At 38.8% G+C, this 13789-nt stretch overlaps 1 protein-coding gene across 1 annotated transcript in view; it reads left to right on the top strand.

The window, feature by feature from the left end:
- LOC128861380 (G-protein coupled receptor dmsr-1-like) overlaps nt 1-13789 on the top strand; it is a 145278-nt gene that overhangs the window by 101663 nt on the left and 29826 nt on the right. Inside the window, exon 3 of the mRNA XM_054099492.1 lies at nt 12301-13481. Within this exon, the coding sequence (XP_053955467.1) occupies nt 12301-13481 (1181 nt within the window). The remainder of the gene's footprint in view (nt 1-12300; nt 13482-13789) is intronic.

The following is a 13789-nucleotide window of genomic DNA, read 5'->3' on the forward strand; positions in this document are numbered from 1 at the left end:
GCGTACATACAGCGTTGCCCATATTCGCAAACCCGATGGATTTCGATGACTCTTGGGGCCCATTCCAAACGACGAGGCTTGTCCGCAGGCAACAATTTTTGCGTCAATTGAATCTTATACGGGAATAAATGTAAATCAATGCGGATAATTCGTTGTAAAGGTGGTCCGAGCAATGCCCAACTGCTGATAACGGCGATTTTGGGATGTCCTTGGCGTCGCCTTGGTCGGTTTTGATTTGGCCTCTTTGGATTAGAAAGAGCATCACCAGTCGAAAACGTTGAATGGTGTTCTTAGAAGGCGCACTTTTCACATTATTTAATTTTTTATACGCACGTTGAGTTTTCGAAATTTACTTCTTTTGTTAAATGTAAATTTCAACAATTTGGGAGCGCTTGCGTGGCGTGTACTGTTCCATGGTAAAAATCTGCTTGGATTGACGCTTCCAAGGCGTAATGTCATTGAGCGATCTGACGTCTCTGTCAAAAGATACAGGCTTGTCAGATGGGTCCGTCGAATATTGGCAACCCTGTAGTTCAATCCGAAATTTTCGTATTTAAAAAAAGTCTAGTTATTTGCAGACAAATTTCTCATTTTACTACTGCTTACGAGCTCGTAAGATTTCTTTTATTAAATCACAGCACCTCAACGAGCATATTTCCCCACTGGTTTGCTTTTTGCAGGGTAGTTACATATGCACACATACATATACATATTGGTAAGTACAGTTAGTTGTACCTGCAAGCATTCGTGGTTGTGTGTTCACGGTGACATTTAATGTCTACATTAATGTTCCGCCATTGGGAGCGTGCGCGTCTGCGTTTGTGTTCACGTAGATTCACTTTTCGTGCCTTTCCACTCGCTCACTTTTTCTTGTGCGACTTGCAAGCCAGAAATCCATACCAGTTCTTTTGGGTGTGCTTTAGACACGCTACAGCATGCGTCCCAAAGGCAGAGGAAGGGTTAATGTTTGCGCTCTTTGTTTGGGCCGTGTTAGATAATATAACTGCACATTTTTTTTTGTTTAAGATGAACCAAATTTCCCATTTTTCCTCTTTCTGTACTTTAACTCATATTTGCTTAGAAGATTTAAAAAATCCAATAAAGTAAGAATATAATAACTGTATAACTATCGCTTTACTGCACTAATTCATAAAGCGTTCGAGAAAAAATTGATTCGCGATGAAAGCAGCTTTATTTAATTATTAAAAAGCGGATATGGACTCTATGGAATTATTTGTTTTTTGTTAAAAAGCACTTACGTTTTACTCTGTTGTCGGTTTTTGAAAATTAATCAATCGCACATCAGATCTGCCTTTTCACCCACTTGCACAAAAGTGCGGTTATTTCGAAATGTCATCAAATTCAGTATTTGTTTGCGTTTTATTATTGCTAATAGGACTATGAATAAGTTCGTGCGGTTTTTTTTCGAAATTTGAAACTTTATTGACGTAAAATGGTTACAAATTTAATATTCAAAATATTGTCCATCGCTTTCTACTACTTTTTCCCATCTTTCTGGCAATTCACGGATTCCCTTTGTGATAAATTCGGTCGGTTTTGCCGCAATCCACGAATCGATCCATTTTTTGACTTCATCGTAATTACGGAAGTGCTGGTCAGCCAGGCCATGTTGCATCGATCGGAAGAGATAGTAATCGGATGGCGCAAGGTCCGGACTATACGGCGGGTGGGGTAGGACATCCCATTTGAGCGTTTCTAAGTATGTTTTGACCACTTGTGCAACATGTGGCCGAGCATTGTCATGTTGCAAAATAACTTTGTCGTGTCTATCGGCGTATTGCGGCCGTTTTTCTCGCAGTGCTCGGCTCAAACGCATCAATTGTCGTCGGTAGACATCCCCCGTAATCGTTTCATTCGGTTTCAGTAGCTCATAATACACAACACCCAGCTGGTCCCACCAGATACACAGCATAACCTTCAGGCCATGAATATTCTGCGCCGACGTCGATGTTGAAGCATGGCCAGGGTATCCATACGTTGCCCGACGTTTTGGATTGTCGTAATGGACCCACTTTTCATCGCCAGTCACAATTCGATGCAAAAAACCCTTTCTTTTGTGCCGTTGAAGCAGTTGTTCGCATGCCATAAAACGGCGTTCAACGTCTCTTGGCTTCAATTCATACGGCACCCAATGGCCTACCTTTCGGATCATTCCCATGGCTTTTAAACGTTTGGAAATGGTTGATTGATCAACTCCCAAAGTTTTTGCAACCTCTTCTTGCGTTTGAGCCGGATCTTGATCGAGCAATTCCTCCAATTCGGTATCCATGAACTTTGGCGGCGCACCCTCGCGTTCTTCGTCTTCCAAGCCAAAATCACCACTTTTAAAGCGTGCAAACCACTTCTGGCACGTTCGCTCAGATAGAGCATGCTCACCATAAACTTCCACCAAGATACGATGACTTTCGGCTGCTTTTTTCTTCATATTAAAATAATGAAGAAGAATTCCCCGCAAAAACACATTATTTGGCACGAAATTCGACATTTTCAAGTGTGGTAAAAATATTGTTGTTTACGCTTCAAATAAAAAACTTATACTGACGTTTGTGCCTTACGACAGTAGCTCTCCAATGAATGTTTGGAAATGTGGATCGATGGAATAATAATCAAGTTACGCCATCTGTTGTAAAACCGTAACGAACTTATTCATAGTCCTATTAAATATTTATTTAATGGATTCCACTAGCTTGAACTATTTTATAGTACTTGATTTGGAAGTAAAATTGGTGGTTTTCTTTCTCCGCTGTTGTGGTGCTTCGTCGTGGATGCACTGCGAGATGAAGGAACTCGGATTTCATGGCTGTGCGCTAGCAACGGATAAATTCAGGCTTTGCGTGAAAGTGCAGAGAATTCTGGATAAAATCGACGACTGGTGCACAAATAAGGTCTTTCCGTCGATCCGTACAAAACTACATTAGTTTTGTTCACATGGAAATGGAAATTGGATGGGCATAGTCTTTCAGCACTGAGAGGTGTAACACTCAGCCTCTGTGAGAAAGTTATATATGTTATCCTATAGTAATCTTGGATAAAAAACTGACTTGGGAGCCAAAGGTTTTGCTGAAGGTGGATCGCGCATTAGGGATTTTTCAACGTTGTCATTGAGGCTTTGGTAAAACCTGTGGTGTGAAACCTGTGGTGGTCCTTTGAATATATATATTTTTTCCTTATTCACTCCTTTAGGGAGCATAGGGCCTCGACAAGACTTGTCTTGTAAGTGAATAACCTGCTGCTACCAGCCTTCTTACTGCTTGGAGCGCCATCTGTGGTTTTCATTTTTCTGCCAGAAGGAAGGTTGAGGACTTCGCTAAATTTCGCGATTGCCCGCTTCCTCTTGCTGGCGCCACTGACGAAATGTGTAACTGTTTGTTTTGGCAGCCACAATGCAAATAATGCGCTGACTATTGTGCGGGATTAAGGGTGGAAAGGATAAGTTTTTGGATTTGAGGAGTGATATTTTTTTGTTTTTTTTAGAAGCAGGGAAAGTAGGTCAATTTGGAATAGTGCGCGGCCCATGCTTTACGTGGGATTCGAACCCACAACCTCTGGGATGGCAGGCTAGTGCACTTACGCTAGGCTACCGAAGCCGTGCTTCGGATATACATATCACTTCACAAAAAAAATCAACACTTTTTCCTCCGTGGTTTTGTAGCGACGGCCCATGGTTAAGTCCCCACTTCGGGAACTATACAGACTGCAAAGAAGTGTATGTTTATGCGTTGGCACCCATCATGTATAGAACCTCCGGCGAAGCGCTAAATGTTATATTTGATTTACTCGCCTTGAATCTTAAGACACAACAGGAAGAAATAAAAGCAATGTGTAGACCCCATAAAAATGAAACAGACTGGAGTCTTTGGTCAGTCACAGTCAGACTGCACTAAAGGCTCCGCAGACTGCAAAGCAAACCTCAGAGAATGCACAAGAATTTAAGAACAAGCTTAATTCTGTTGCAAGACAGAACAGGCTTTTACTTATATGGGTTCCAGGACACTGCAGTGTTCAAGGACATGAAACTGCCAATGAATTGGCCAACTATGGATCAGCGGAATCATGAATTAGATCAGTGATTATGTAGGCAATTTATATAACGAGCGATGGTCCGGTCTAGAACGCTGCAGAACTGTAAAGTATTTTGTGACAAGCCCGAACAGAAAACTGTCGAACTTTCTTCTACTTGTAAAGCTTGGTGGAAAAAACGTTCGTTTGATGGTGATTATTACTACAGGATACAGCGCCTGGGGTCAGCATATGACCACCATTGGAATCATTGAGCACCTGATTTGTATGCCTTGCTTCGAGAAGGCGTATCACACTAAGCATTTTCTCTGTCAGTGTCCTGCCTTTGCTAGAGCACGGTTACGCATTTTGGGTTCTGATGCCATGGGAATGCGTAAAATGCGTTCTCTCAAACTGGAGGATGTTTGCAGATTTGCCAAAGAATCTGTAACATTTTCACAGGTCTAACTACCTCTATGTCTCTTTTCTCTCCTCAGTTTTTCCTGCTGTTATTTCCCTCTTTTCCTCCTTGACTAACTACCCTTTTACTTTCCAGAGCTTTCAATGCTATGGAATTTTAGCCTAATTGTTTTATGAGTTACCAAATCTCTTGGGGCTTCTTGGCTCGATTTTTTTCAAATTTATGTTTAATTTCAAAATAATTTGGAAATAAAATTGATTCAAAACTCCCATACCATATATAGGCCCATATACGGTAAAGGGTTAAGGTAGTAGTCAGGTGTGACGACCGAAATTTCGACGTTTTTTTCATGAATCTTTTTTAAAAGAAAATAAAATGCGAAGGTTTTAAAATTTTTACATGTTTTTATTGGTGTTTTGAAGTATTTAAAAAAATTTTTTTAAAGTTAATTTTATATTAATTTGTTTAAAATTTTTGTCGTCAAAGTGGAGTCCTTAAAAAAAAGATGAGTTGGTTCGGAGAAACACACAGCCTTTCAAAGTTATCTGAAATAAAAAATTCAAAGAGATTAATATTCTGTAGAGTTTTTCTTAGGTCCCGAACCTAAAATATACATAAAAAACAAAAACAAAATGGCGGACTTGTGAAAAAAGTTCTCAAACTCTAATTTTTTACTTCATAATTTGTTTAAATTAAATAGTTTATTATTACAAAATTAAATATTTTAAAGGTCCGGGATCTAGATATGTGTATCTGGAATAACGGGTTAAATGTTTAGCCAAATCGGTTGAATAGTTTTGAGTCAGTGATTCCCCGAAATTTCGTTTGGTTTTGAGGAAAACGTGTTTAAAGTTTCGGCAACAGATTTTTTATAAAAAAAATTATACTTATAATATTAAATAATTATGATTTAGTCAATAAGTTATTGAAAACTTTACTTCGTACAGTTTAGAGATGTATTCAAAACGGCCACTCTTAATTCGTAACTCTGCGACTTTGCTCATATAAACTCAGTTTGCCATATTATAAACACTCCCCCATTTTTTCACAAAGTTCATACTGGGACTACAATCATAAAATGAAATAATTTTTCCAAAAACTTTCAACTTTTTAACTATTTCTAGAATTTTCAGAATTTTTCTAGGTATGCACTTTCATAGCTCACTGGGTTCTAGTGTGACAAAGTGCAAGTTTCAAGCGACTATAAAAAGCCATTAATTTTTGGAATTTTTTTTTTGATTTTTTTTGACGGTACTAGGTTTTTTTTCGTAGAAATAAATTGGAGCAAAATATTTATTTTACAGGAGGAAAAACATTACAAACAGAAAATTAAAAATCTTTTTGAATTATTTCAATGCTGTTTTTGTATGATATAATCAAGGTGATAAATTGGATTCAGACGAAAAAAGATTTGTATATTTGATTACAGTAAATTTATATTACTTTGATGCACAAAATGTTAAAAAAACTGCAATTAAGCATTTTAATTTTTTTTCACAAAATAATACAGAGTTTGTTTTACGAAGAAAAAATAGAAGAACAAATTAGTATATTCCAGATTAGGGCGAATTTATGTCTCTTGAATAAATGCAATTAATGACTTTTATTTTTTCAAAAAAATAAAGTAGTTTTTTTTTTAATTCACTGCAATATTTTGCATGCACAAAATAAGTTAAAACTAAACGTAGGTCTCAGCCTTATGTTATGAAATATGATAATTTTTTAAATTGGACGTTTTTGAGTGCATAAGTAAGTCTTTGTTACTTTTAAAATGTTTACTGGATATTTTAGGTAGAGGAAGATACCCATACGTTATATCGGTTTTGTAAAATATTTGCTGCGAAGCATCAAATGCTAAGGCACAAAGCTTCTGAAACTTGAATCTCCTGAAATTCTTCCTGAAATCAAAATCAACATAGAATATAAAACTTGAGAGTTTATTCGCATATCTCCTGCAGTGTTGCAAACAAAGTTTTGCAAGTTTTTCCACCAGTTTTCTAAATAAATCGGTTGTCTTGATTATTGGCGATAACTTCAACAGCACTCGCAATTATTTTATTTAATGCATCAGCGCCCACGTATGGTGCCATGTAAACCCGCTGATTTTCTTATCCAGTTTCTTAATATCTTCTCATTCAGACCCAAATTTGTAAGGTAAATTTTTCAATAAACTTGTCAGCAAGCCAAACTGTGATTTCAAAGATAAAAGGTGGTTAAGTTTTAAGGGCCGGTGTTGATTTTAAAATAAATAAAATACGATATTTTTAATAAATCATTGCAATTTCTCTTTATTATGGTAATATTTGTAGGGCTCAATTACGTACAAAACAAAATATTTGCCAAGTGGCTGCCGCGGCCTCGGCGGCACACCTGCATCCGATGGTCCAAATTTTCGATGACGCTGAGGCATAAATGAGGTTCTATGCCGTTAAAGTGCCGAATTATTCCTATTCTCATCCTTAAGCTCTTGAATTGTTGCTGGCTTATCGACGTACTCCTTTTCCTTCAAATAACTCCAAAGAAAGAAGTCCAACGGTGTCAAATCACATGACCTGGCCGGCCAATTGACATCGTCGCGACGTGAGATTATTCGCCCATCAAATTATTGACTATTTATCAAACTATTGACAGTAACTGCCTGACCGGCCTCATTTTGGAAAATATACTGACCAATCAATGATGCCGCGGGCCCATAAACCGCACCAAACAATCACTCTTTGTGGGTGCATTGCTTTTTCGGCAATCACTCTTGGATTGTCATTCGCCCAAATTCGGCAATTCTGCTTACTGACGAATCCACTGAGGTGAAAATGTGCCTTATCACTGAAGATGATTTTCTTCTCGAAGTGCGCGATATGCATTTTGATTTGAACGCCCATTTTCATAATAAGCCTGAATAACTTTAACGCGTTGCTCGATTATGTATTTTTCCATGGTTCAAATTGCGTTAATCTGAAATTAAAAACTATCAAATAAAATGCAGAAAAAAACTTGACGTTAAGGTGTGGTTCACATTCAACATCGGCCTTTAAAATTGAACCACCCTCTATAACGCAGCCACCACCAAAGTTTCCTTTTCACTTAGGTGCGTCACTTTTACGCAAATTGTAGCAATAACAACTGTACGAGTCTAGGCCATCTAGGTTGAATTTTTCTTCATCGGAGAAGACAACACTGTCCCCTCACCCAGTCGACTAACAAAATCAACACTAGCAAATGTTAGAAACGTTGTCAAAATTAGAATTCGCTGTCACCGGAATTCATAACAAGAAATGGCATCAGACAAGGTGAAAAACTTCCCTGCCTGCTGCTTAATCTCGCACTTAAACAAGTAATAAGGGAAGCTGGCGTTACCATAGACGAAACTACACTCTTCAAATCGGTACAAATCTTGGCATATGCAGATGATTTGGCTATTATAGCGACATCCCTTGATGACCTTTAAGATGTCTTTCTAAAAATTGATAGAACGGCAATAAAAATGGAATAATCACTTAAAATAGACAAGATGACGTGAACGGTGGCGTCACCTCAAGCACAAGCAGTGCAGAACATCGGCCAAAAACTTAAAATAGGTCCCAAAATTTTCGAAATAGTTCAGGATGTCAAAATGGATAACAAAAACAAGTCGTTATGACTGAGATGGATCAAAGAATATGTGCCGCAAACCGATGCTACTTTGCGCTACAAAGGCACCTAAAACGTCGCATTGTTAGAAGAGCAGCGAAAATAACAACGTTTTTGAGCGTAAAATCATACGAAAAACATTTGGTGCTGTTTGCAAAATATTGTGAATTGTCATGACAATAAAGCCTAAACGTCTACGATGAGCTGGTCTCATTATAAGGGCAGACGAAGCATACCCACCGAAGAAAATCCTAAAGGGTACGTGCAGAATAAATTGAAGCAAAATAAGGCCAAAACTCCGGTGGCTGGATGGCGTAGATCGGGACGCTTAGCTATTTGGTATACATTGTGGGAGCACTTGGGCGAATAATAAATTCAACTGGAGACAAATGTTGCAGCAAACCAAGACCCGGACCAGGTTGTTAAGTAAACAATGATGACGATGATCACTGGAAGACACAGCTACTCATTTGAGTCGAACTTAAAATAACTTTTCGAGGCTTCGTTTTTAGTTTGGTTTATTTGGCGGTTTGTCAGCTTTTTATTGCCCTTCGTAGACTTTCTCTTGTCATAATTTTTGGTGATTTTTACAAAAGAGCGCACCACTGCATATTAGTGTGAACAAATCCATCGGAAAGCTAAACACCTTTTGACGTGATAACGTCTTATAATTCGATTTAGCCGGCTGCACGCACGAAAAAATGTGTCGTTACCTTGCTCATTAGTGTTACCTTACTCTTTAGTGTTACCTTGCTCATATGTCGTTACCTTGCTCATTGCCGTTACCTTGCTCATTTGTCGTTACCTTGCTCATTGCATTGAATGAACTGCAAGCGAGAGCGCGGAACGAACGACAAAGCAAACAAAGCAAACGAACGGCAACGTTCGACATCTTGCTCTCTCCTACTTAAGTGAGCGTATATATGTATGTATATGTATGTATATGCGCATTTGTATATAAATTCACATACTTGTATTTGCATATGCCTTCTGCCTGTGTCATTGGTAATGAACCATTTCTCTGTTGAGAATAGGACGATGATAGAAAAAGTAGGAAATGAAAGGGAGTGTTTCGAGTGTAAAGTGTCTTGAAAAAGGCAAATCGATGATGGTGCCTCTTAGTGTTGTTGACTTATCAATCAATCGAAATTGAAGATAATCGAAATTGAAGATATCTTTCATGAAGTTGATAAATGTTTCGTCATTTTTCACGTTTGTGTAAATGTAACTTGACCTATTCCATTGCAATTCCATTTACCTCCTCCTCTATACCCATACAAAATATCTATCAAACAAATAAAATTAAAATTTTGTTTTGAAAATTGCAACCATTCCATCAATATTTTCTTATGACGTTGTCACGTTAAACTATCGTCAGTAAACCGACTTTACAGACAACCTCTTTTTCACTACATAAATGATTATTTGAGATTGAGAAATTATTTGATGAATCATTTGCTAGGCGAAATATAGGTAACTAAATTTTCATTGGAGTATCAATGCCTATGAAGCATCCTCTTCAAATTTATTATTCTACGTGCTGATGCCTAGTCTAAACATATAGTTAGGGCCTTCTGTTTCCAAGTATTGCACTGCATGCAGATAGGGGCTTTGCTTTTTTTTGAGTACTCTCACTTTAAAGTTTTAATTGAAGGTGTATTTAAAATCTTTAGCGAAGGTGTATTTTGATATCTAGCCCAGAAATCTGTGTTTCGAAAAATGTGTTGGTTCGGTGCCTTATGAATTAACGTGACGATATATAGACATCAGAGGGAGTTTGTACATCGTTCCACACGTAGGTAGGTAGGTAGGTAAGATGGCAAGAGACCCAAGGTAGACTACAAGTAGCACTTACGTGCCGATTTGATACCATAATGTGGGCCACTAGCTGTGAAAGGATTTAGGGAGGAGAGAAAACCGTATATAGCCTTCCAGTGCTGTTGATGTAGTGGAGGAGTGAAAAGGGATCTAGGCTGGAGATTTTCTTCAAGTCATTCCCAAAGGGCACGCTAAGGAATCTCAAGCGTCTCGCCGCCAGAGCCGGACATTTGCAGAGAAAGTGTTCCACAGTCTCTTTCTCTGCAGGATCCCTACAGCTTCTGCAATTGGGGTTGTACGGAATTCAAAGCTTCTCCGCATGAGTACCGATCACCCAATGACCAGTGAACACCGCAAAGAGTTTGGAAATTGAATGGCGGGGGATTCCCATCACCTGTTTCTATCGTATTGAGGTCTTAGTGTTTTCGAAATAGCGCACGATGAGACAGAGCTCCATCTGTCTTGCGCTTTTTTTAGAAAGAAATTGTGTAGTTTCCCTTTAACAACGGACAAAGGGACACTGATGCCTGAGAAAGGGACAGCTAGAACCGGTTCTGCCGACCCCTTTCTGGCAAGCTCATCGGCAATTTCATTTCCCTCTATATTCCTGTGCCCCGGAACCCAGATAAGGGAAATGTTTCCTGCACGTTCGAGACGTTTTAGTTCCTCCTTACAGGAGTTCACCAGAAGAGAGCTGCAATACGGTGACCACAGGGCCTTGATCGCAGCTTGACTATCGGAAAAGATATTAATTTCTCCCTGCCAACAGCGATCTCGAAACATTTTGCATGCGTGCAGGATCGCGAAGGCCTCTGCTTGAAAAACGCTGCTAGTTTCCGGCAGTTTAAAGGATACCGAAATGCTGGCTGACTTAGAGTAAACCCGCGCTCCCACTTCAGACTCCATTTTGAGGTAGAGGCATCTACATATATCCGCACCGAATCTTCCCTCTATCCAGTCTTACCTGCTCGGAAAGATAGCCGTAGCACAACCCTCAAAGCACAGTTTGCGGATGGAGAGGTCAGTGCGAATAACAGAGAAGGAAGGGGAGATCTGCTTCAAGATGCTAATATGTCCTACAGGAAGTTGTCTCCAAAGGCCAATTTCCTTCAACCTAATAGCGCTCTGAGCAGCAATGGATTTAACCTGAAGATCCACAGGAAGTAAGTTCCACATGTACTTTGCCTGCTTATTCTCGGTGGCGTAGAATTGACCTACAGCGAACATACATACAAACAAATGCACCTTTTAATTTAGAAACTTTAATAGTAATAGAAAATAATTGAAAAATTCGATTAAAGTGGAATTATATATTAGCAGACGCTTTAAGGGGGGAGCCTGGTTTATAAGGTCAAAAAAATCAATTTTTTTCCGTTTTAAGCGATTCCTAATATATTTCAGAATATTCACACAAAGTTACAGAGCCTAATTTTCAATATTTCCGTAGATACAAAGCCAAAGGTGGGCGAGCGTTAGGTAGTTACGCTGTGACCGGACAGCTATAGTACAAACTTTATCTTCTTTTCTCGACTTTTCATTTTTATGATTTCTTTGAATTGGCGTACATGAATGAAAAAAAACAAATGAACCTTTTGAAATGAATCATAGCTTGTTCCCTTCAGTATTAAATTCTCTTCTATTTGAACTAACAAAATAGATTAAAAAAAATTTTTAAGATTTTTATACCAAGTTGAAGTGATTTTTTTTTTTTTATAGAAAGGCATTTTTTTCTTTAAAACCTCCAAAAAGTTGAAATTTAGGAATTTCTCTCAGTTTTCTTAGTTCACCTAGAATAAAAAAAAAATCATTATAATTAGAAATCCATTTGAATTTTTTGCTTTAGATAATAATTACGAGCTGTATCTTGGAAACTCCAGCGTTGCAGCGCTCTACCAATTTCTATGTTAACCATTTTTTTCAACTTATTTTAACCAGTACAAAAATTTTTTATACTTTTTAAATGTTCATTAAAAAATAGAAAAAACTTTGCAGTGCTAAATTAATTTTCTCCTTAAAAAAAAAAAATCGCAAAGAGATGCAATTTTTAGACCTCATAAACCAGGCTCTCCCCTTAAGATTTTACTGTAAAAAAACCGAACTCCAAACTGTTTAGTCATTTTTAATTTGTTGTAGTTTAATGAGTCCAATTGTCCAACTTCTATCACATTTTGATTTATAGACACGCCTGTTTCTAATTAATGTCGAAAAAAAAATTCATCAGGAGAAATTAGCATCAAACTACAGTCAAACTGGTCCAACGTGCACTTAAATACCTATTTTGGGACTTTGTACTACGAAGTGTGGAGAAAGTAGAGATTTATAAAATTTCTTATTAAGTAAACCAAATATTCACTTTTATTCTTTTACATACGAAATTAAAAACTTATTGGAAATTTTTCATTCTTCTTTTGCAGCTACAAGATTTGGCATGGCTACATTTCGCTCATTGTCTGCATTCTCGGCACCATAGCCAACACACTAAACATCATCGTGCTGACGCGCAAGGAGATGCGTTCGCCGACCAATGCCATACTCACCGGACTGGCGGTGGCCGATCTCGCCGTCATGATCGAGTACATACCCTACACCACACACGACTACATACTCGCCGATCAATTGCCACGCGAACAACGCCTCAGCTACAGCTGGGCCTGTTTCATTAAATTTCACTCCATATTCGCACAAGTACTGCACACCATTAGCATTTGGTTGACCGTTACGCTTGCAGTGTGGCGTTACATTGCCGTCGGTTATCCGCAAAAGAATAGTATCTGGTGTGGGATGCGCACCACTTTATTCACCATCTTCACAGCGTATATTGTTTGTGTATTAGTGGTATCGCCATCATTGTATCTGGTGACCGCAATTGTGGAATTTCTCGAAGCGCTAGATGAACACGGAAAAATCCTCGACGTTGAGCCCTTAACGCAGTACATAATCGATTATTATAATGAGACGACCCGTCAGATGGCGGAACCGGTAACAGCATCAGAATTGGCAGCCTCAATAGCGCCAGGTAATGGCAGTACATTGGCAACAATGTTTGCCGCCACTAGCTCGGCATTAACGTGGAATGTGAGTAGTGTGACTAATACAATAGCGACAACACTTTCCACAACAACAACAGCAACGACAACGACAACGAATGCACCAACTCCATCGCCATGGCAGCGTGCGCATCATAACATTACCGTTTATAAACTCTATCACAGCGATTTGGCGCTGCACAACAAATCGCTGCTCAACTCAACGTTTCTCATATACAGTGTCCTCATCAAATTAATACCTTGTTTTGCGCTGACGATACTCTCGATACGTTTGATAGTGGCGCTGCTGGAAGCCAAACGACGACGCAAAATGTTAACTAGTAATGCCGCGAACGGTATGAAGCCCATCGTTAATGGGAAGGTGACGGAGCAGCGGCCGCGCAAAAATAGCAAAACTTTGGAGAAGGAAAAGCAAACGGATCGCACAACGCGCATGCTGCTAGCAGTTTTGTTGTTATTTCTCATAACTGAATTCCCGCAAGGCATCATGGGTCTGCTAAACACGGTGCTGGGCGATGCATTCCTCATGCAATGCTACTTGAAGCTGAGTAAGTAGAGCCAGGCAATTTGCCAAAAGCATGAATGAAAACAAATTTCCAATTAAAAAATTGTGCGTCTAGGGTCAGCGCAGTGAACAATCAGTCGAGTAGCACACTGAATATTGTGGTTGACAAATTGCATCTGGCGTGCGCTGCGGCAGCGCATTAATGTCGCTTTCAATGTTACTTATACGCCCCGCGCAGTGGGGACACATTAATGACGCTTTTAATGTTACTTATACGCCCCGTGCGGTGCTAATTAAAACTTTCCAGCCGTTTGCCTAACATTTTTTTATTTTTTATTTTTAATTAAACAT

Source organism: Anastrepha ludens, chromosome 4 (assembly GCF_028408465.1).
Source record: "Anastrepha ludens isolate Willacy chromosome 4, idAnaLude1.1, whole genome shotgun sequence".
NCBI lineage: Eukaryota > Metazoa > Arthropoda > Insecta > Diptera > Tephritidae > Anastrepha > Anastrepha ludens.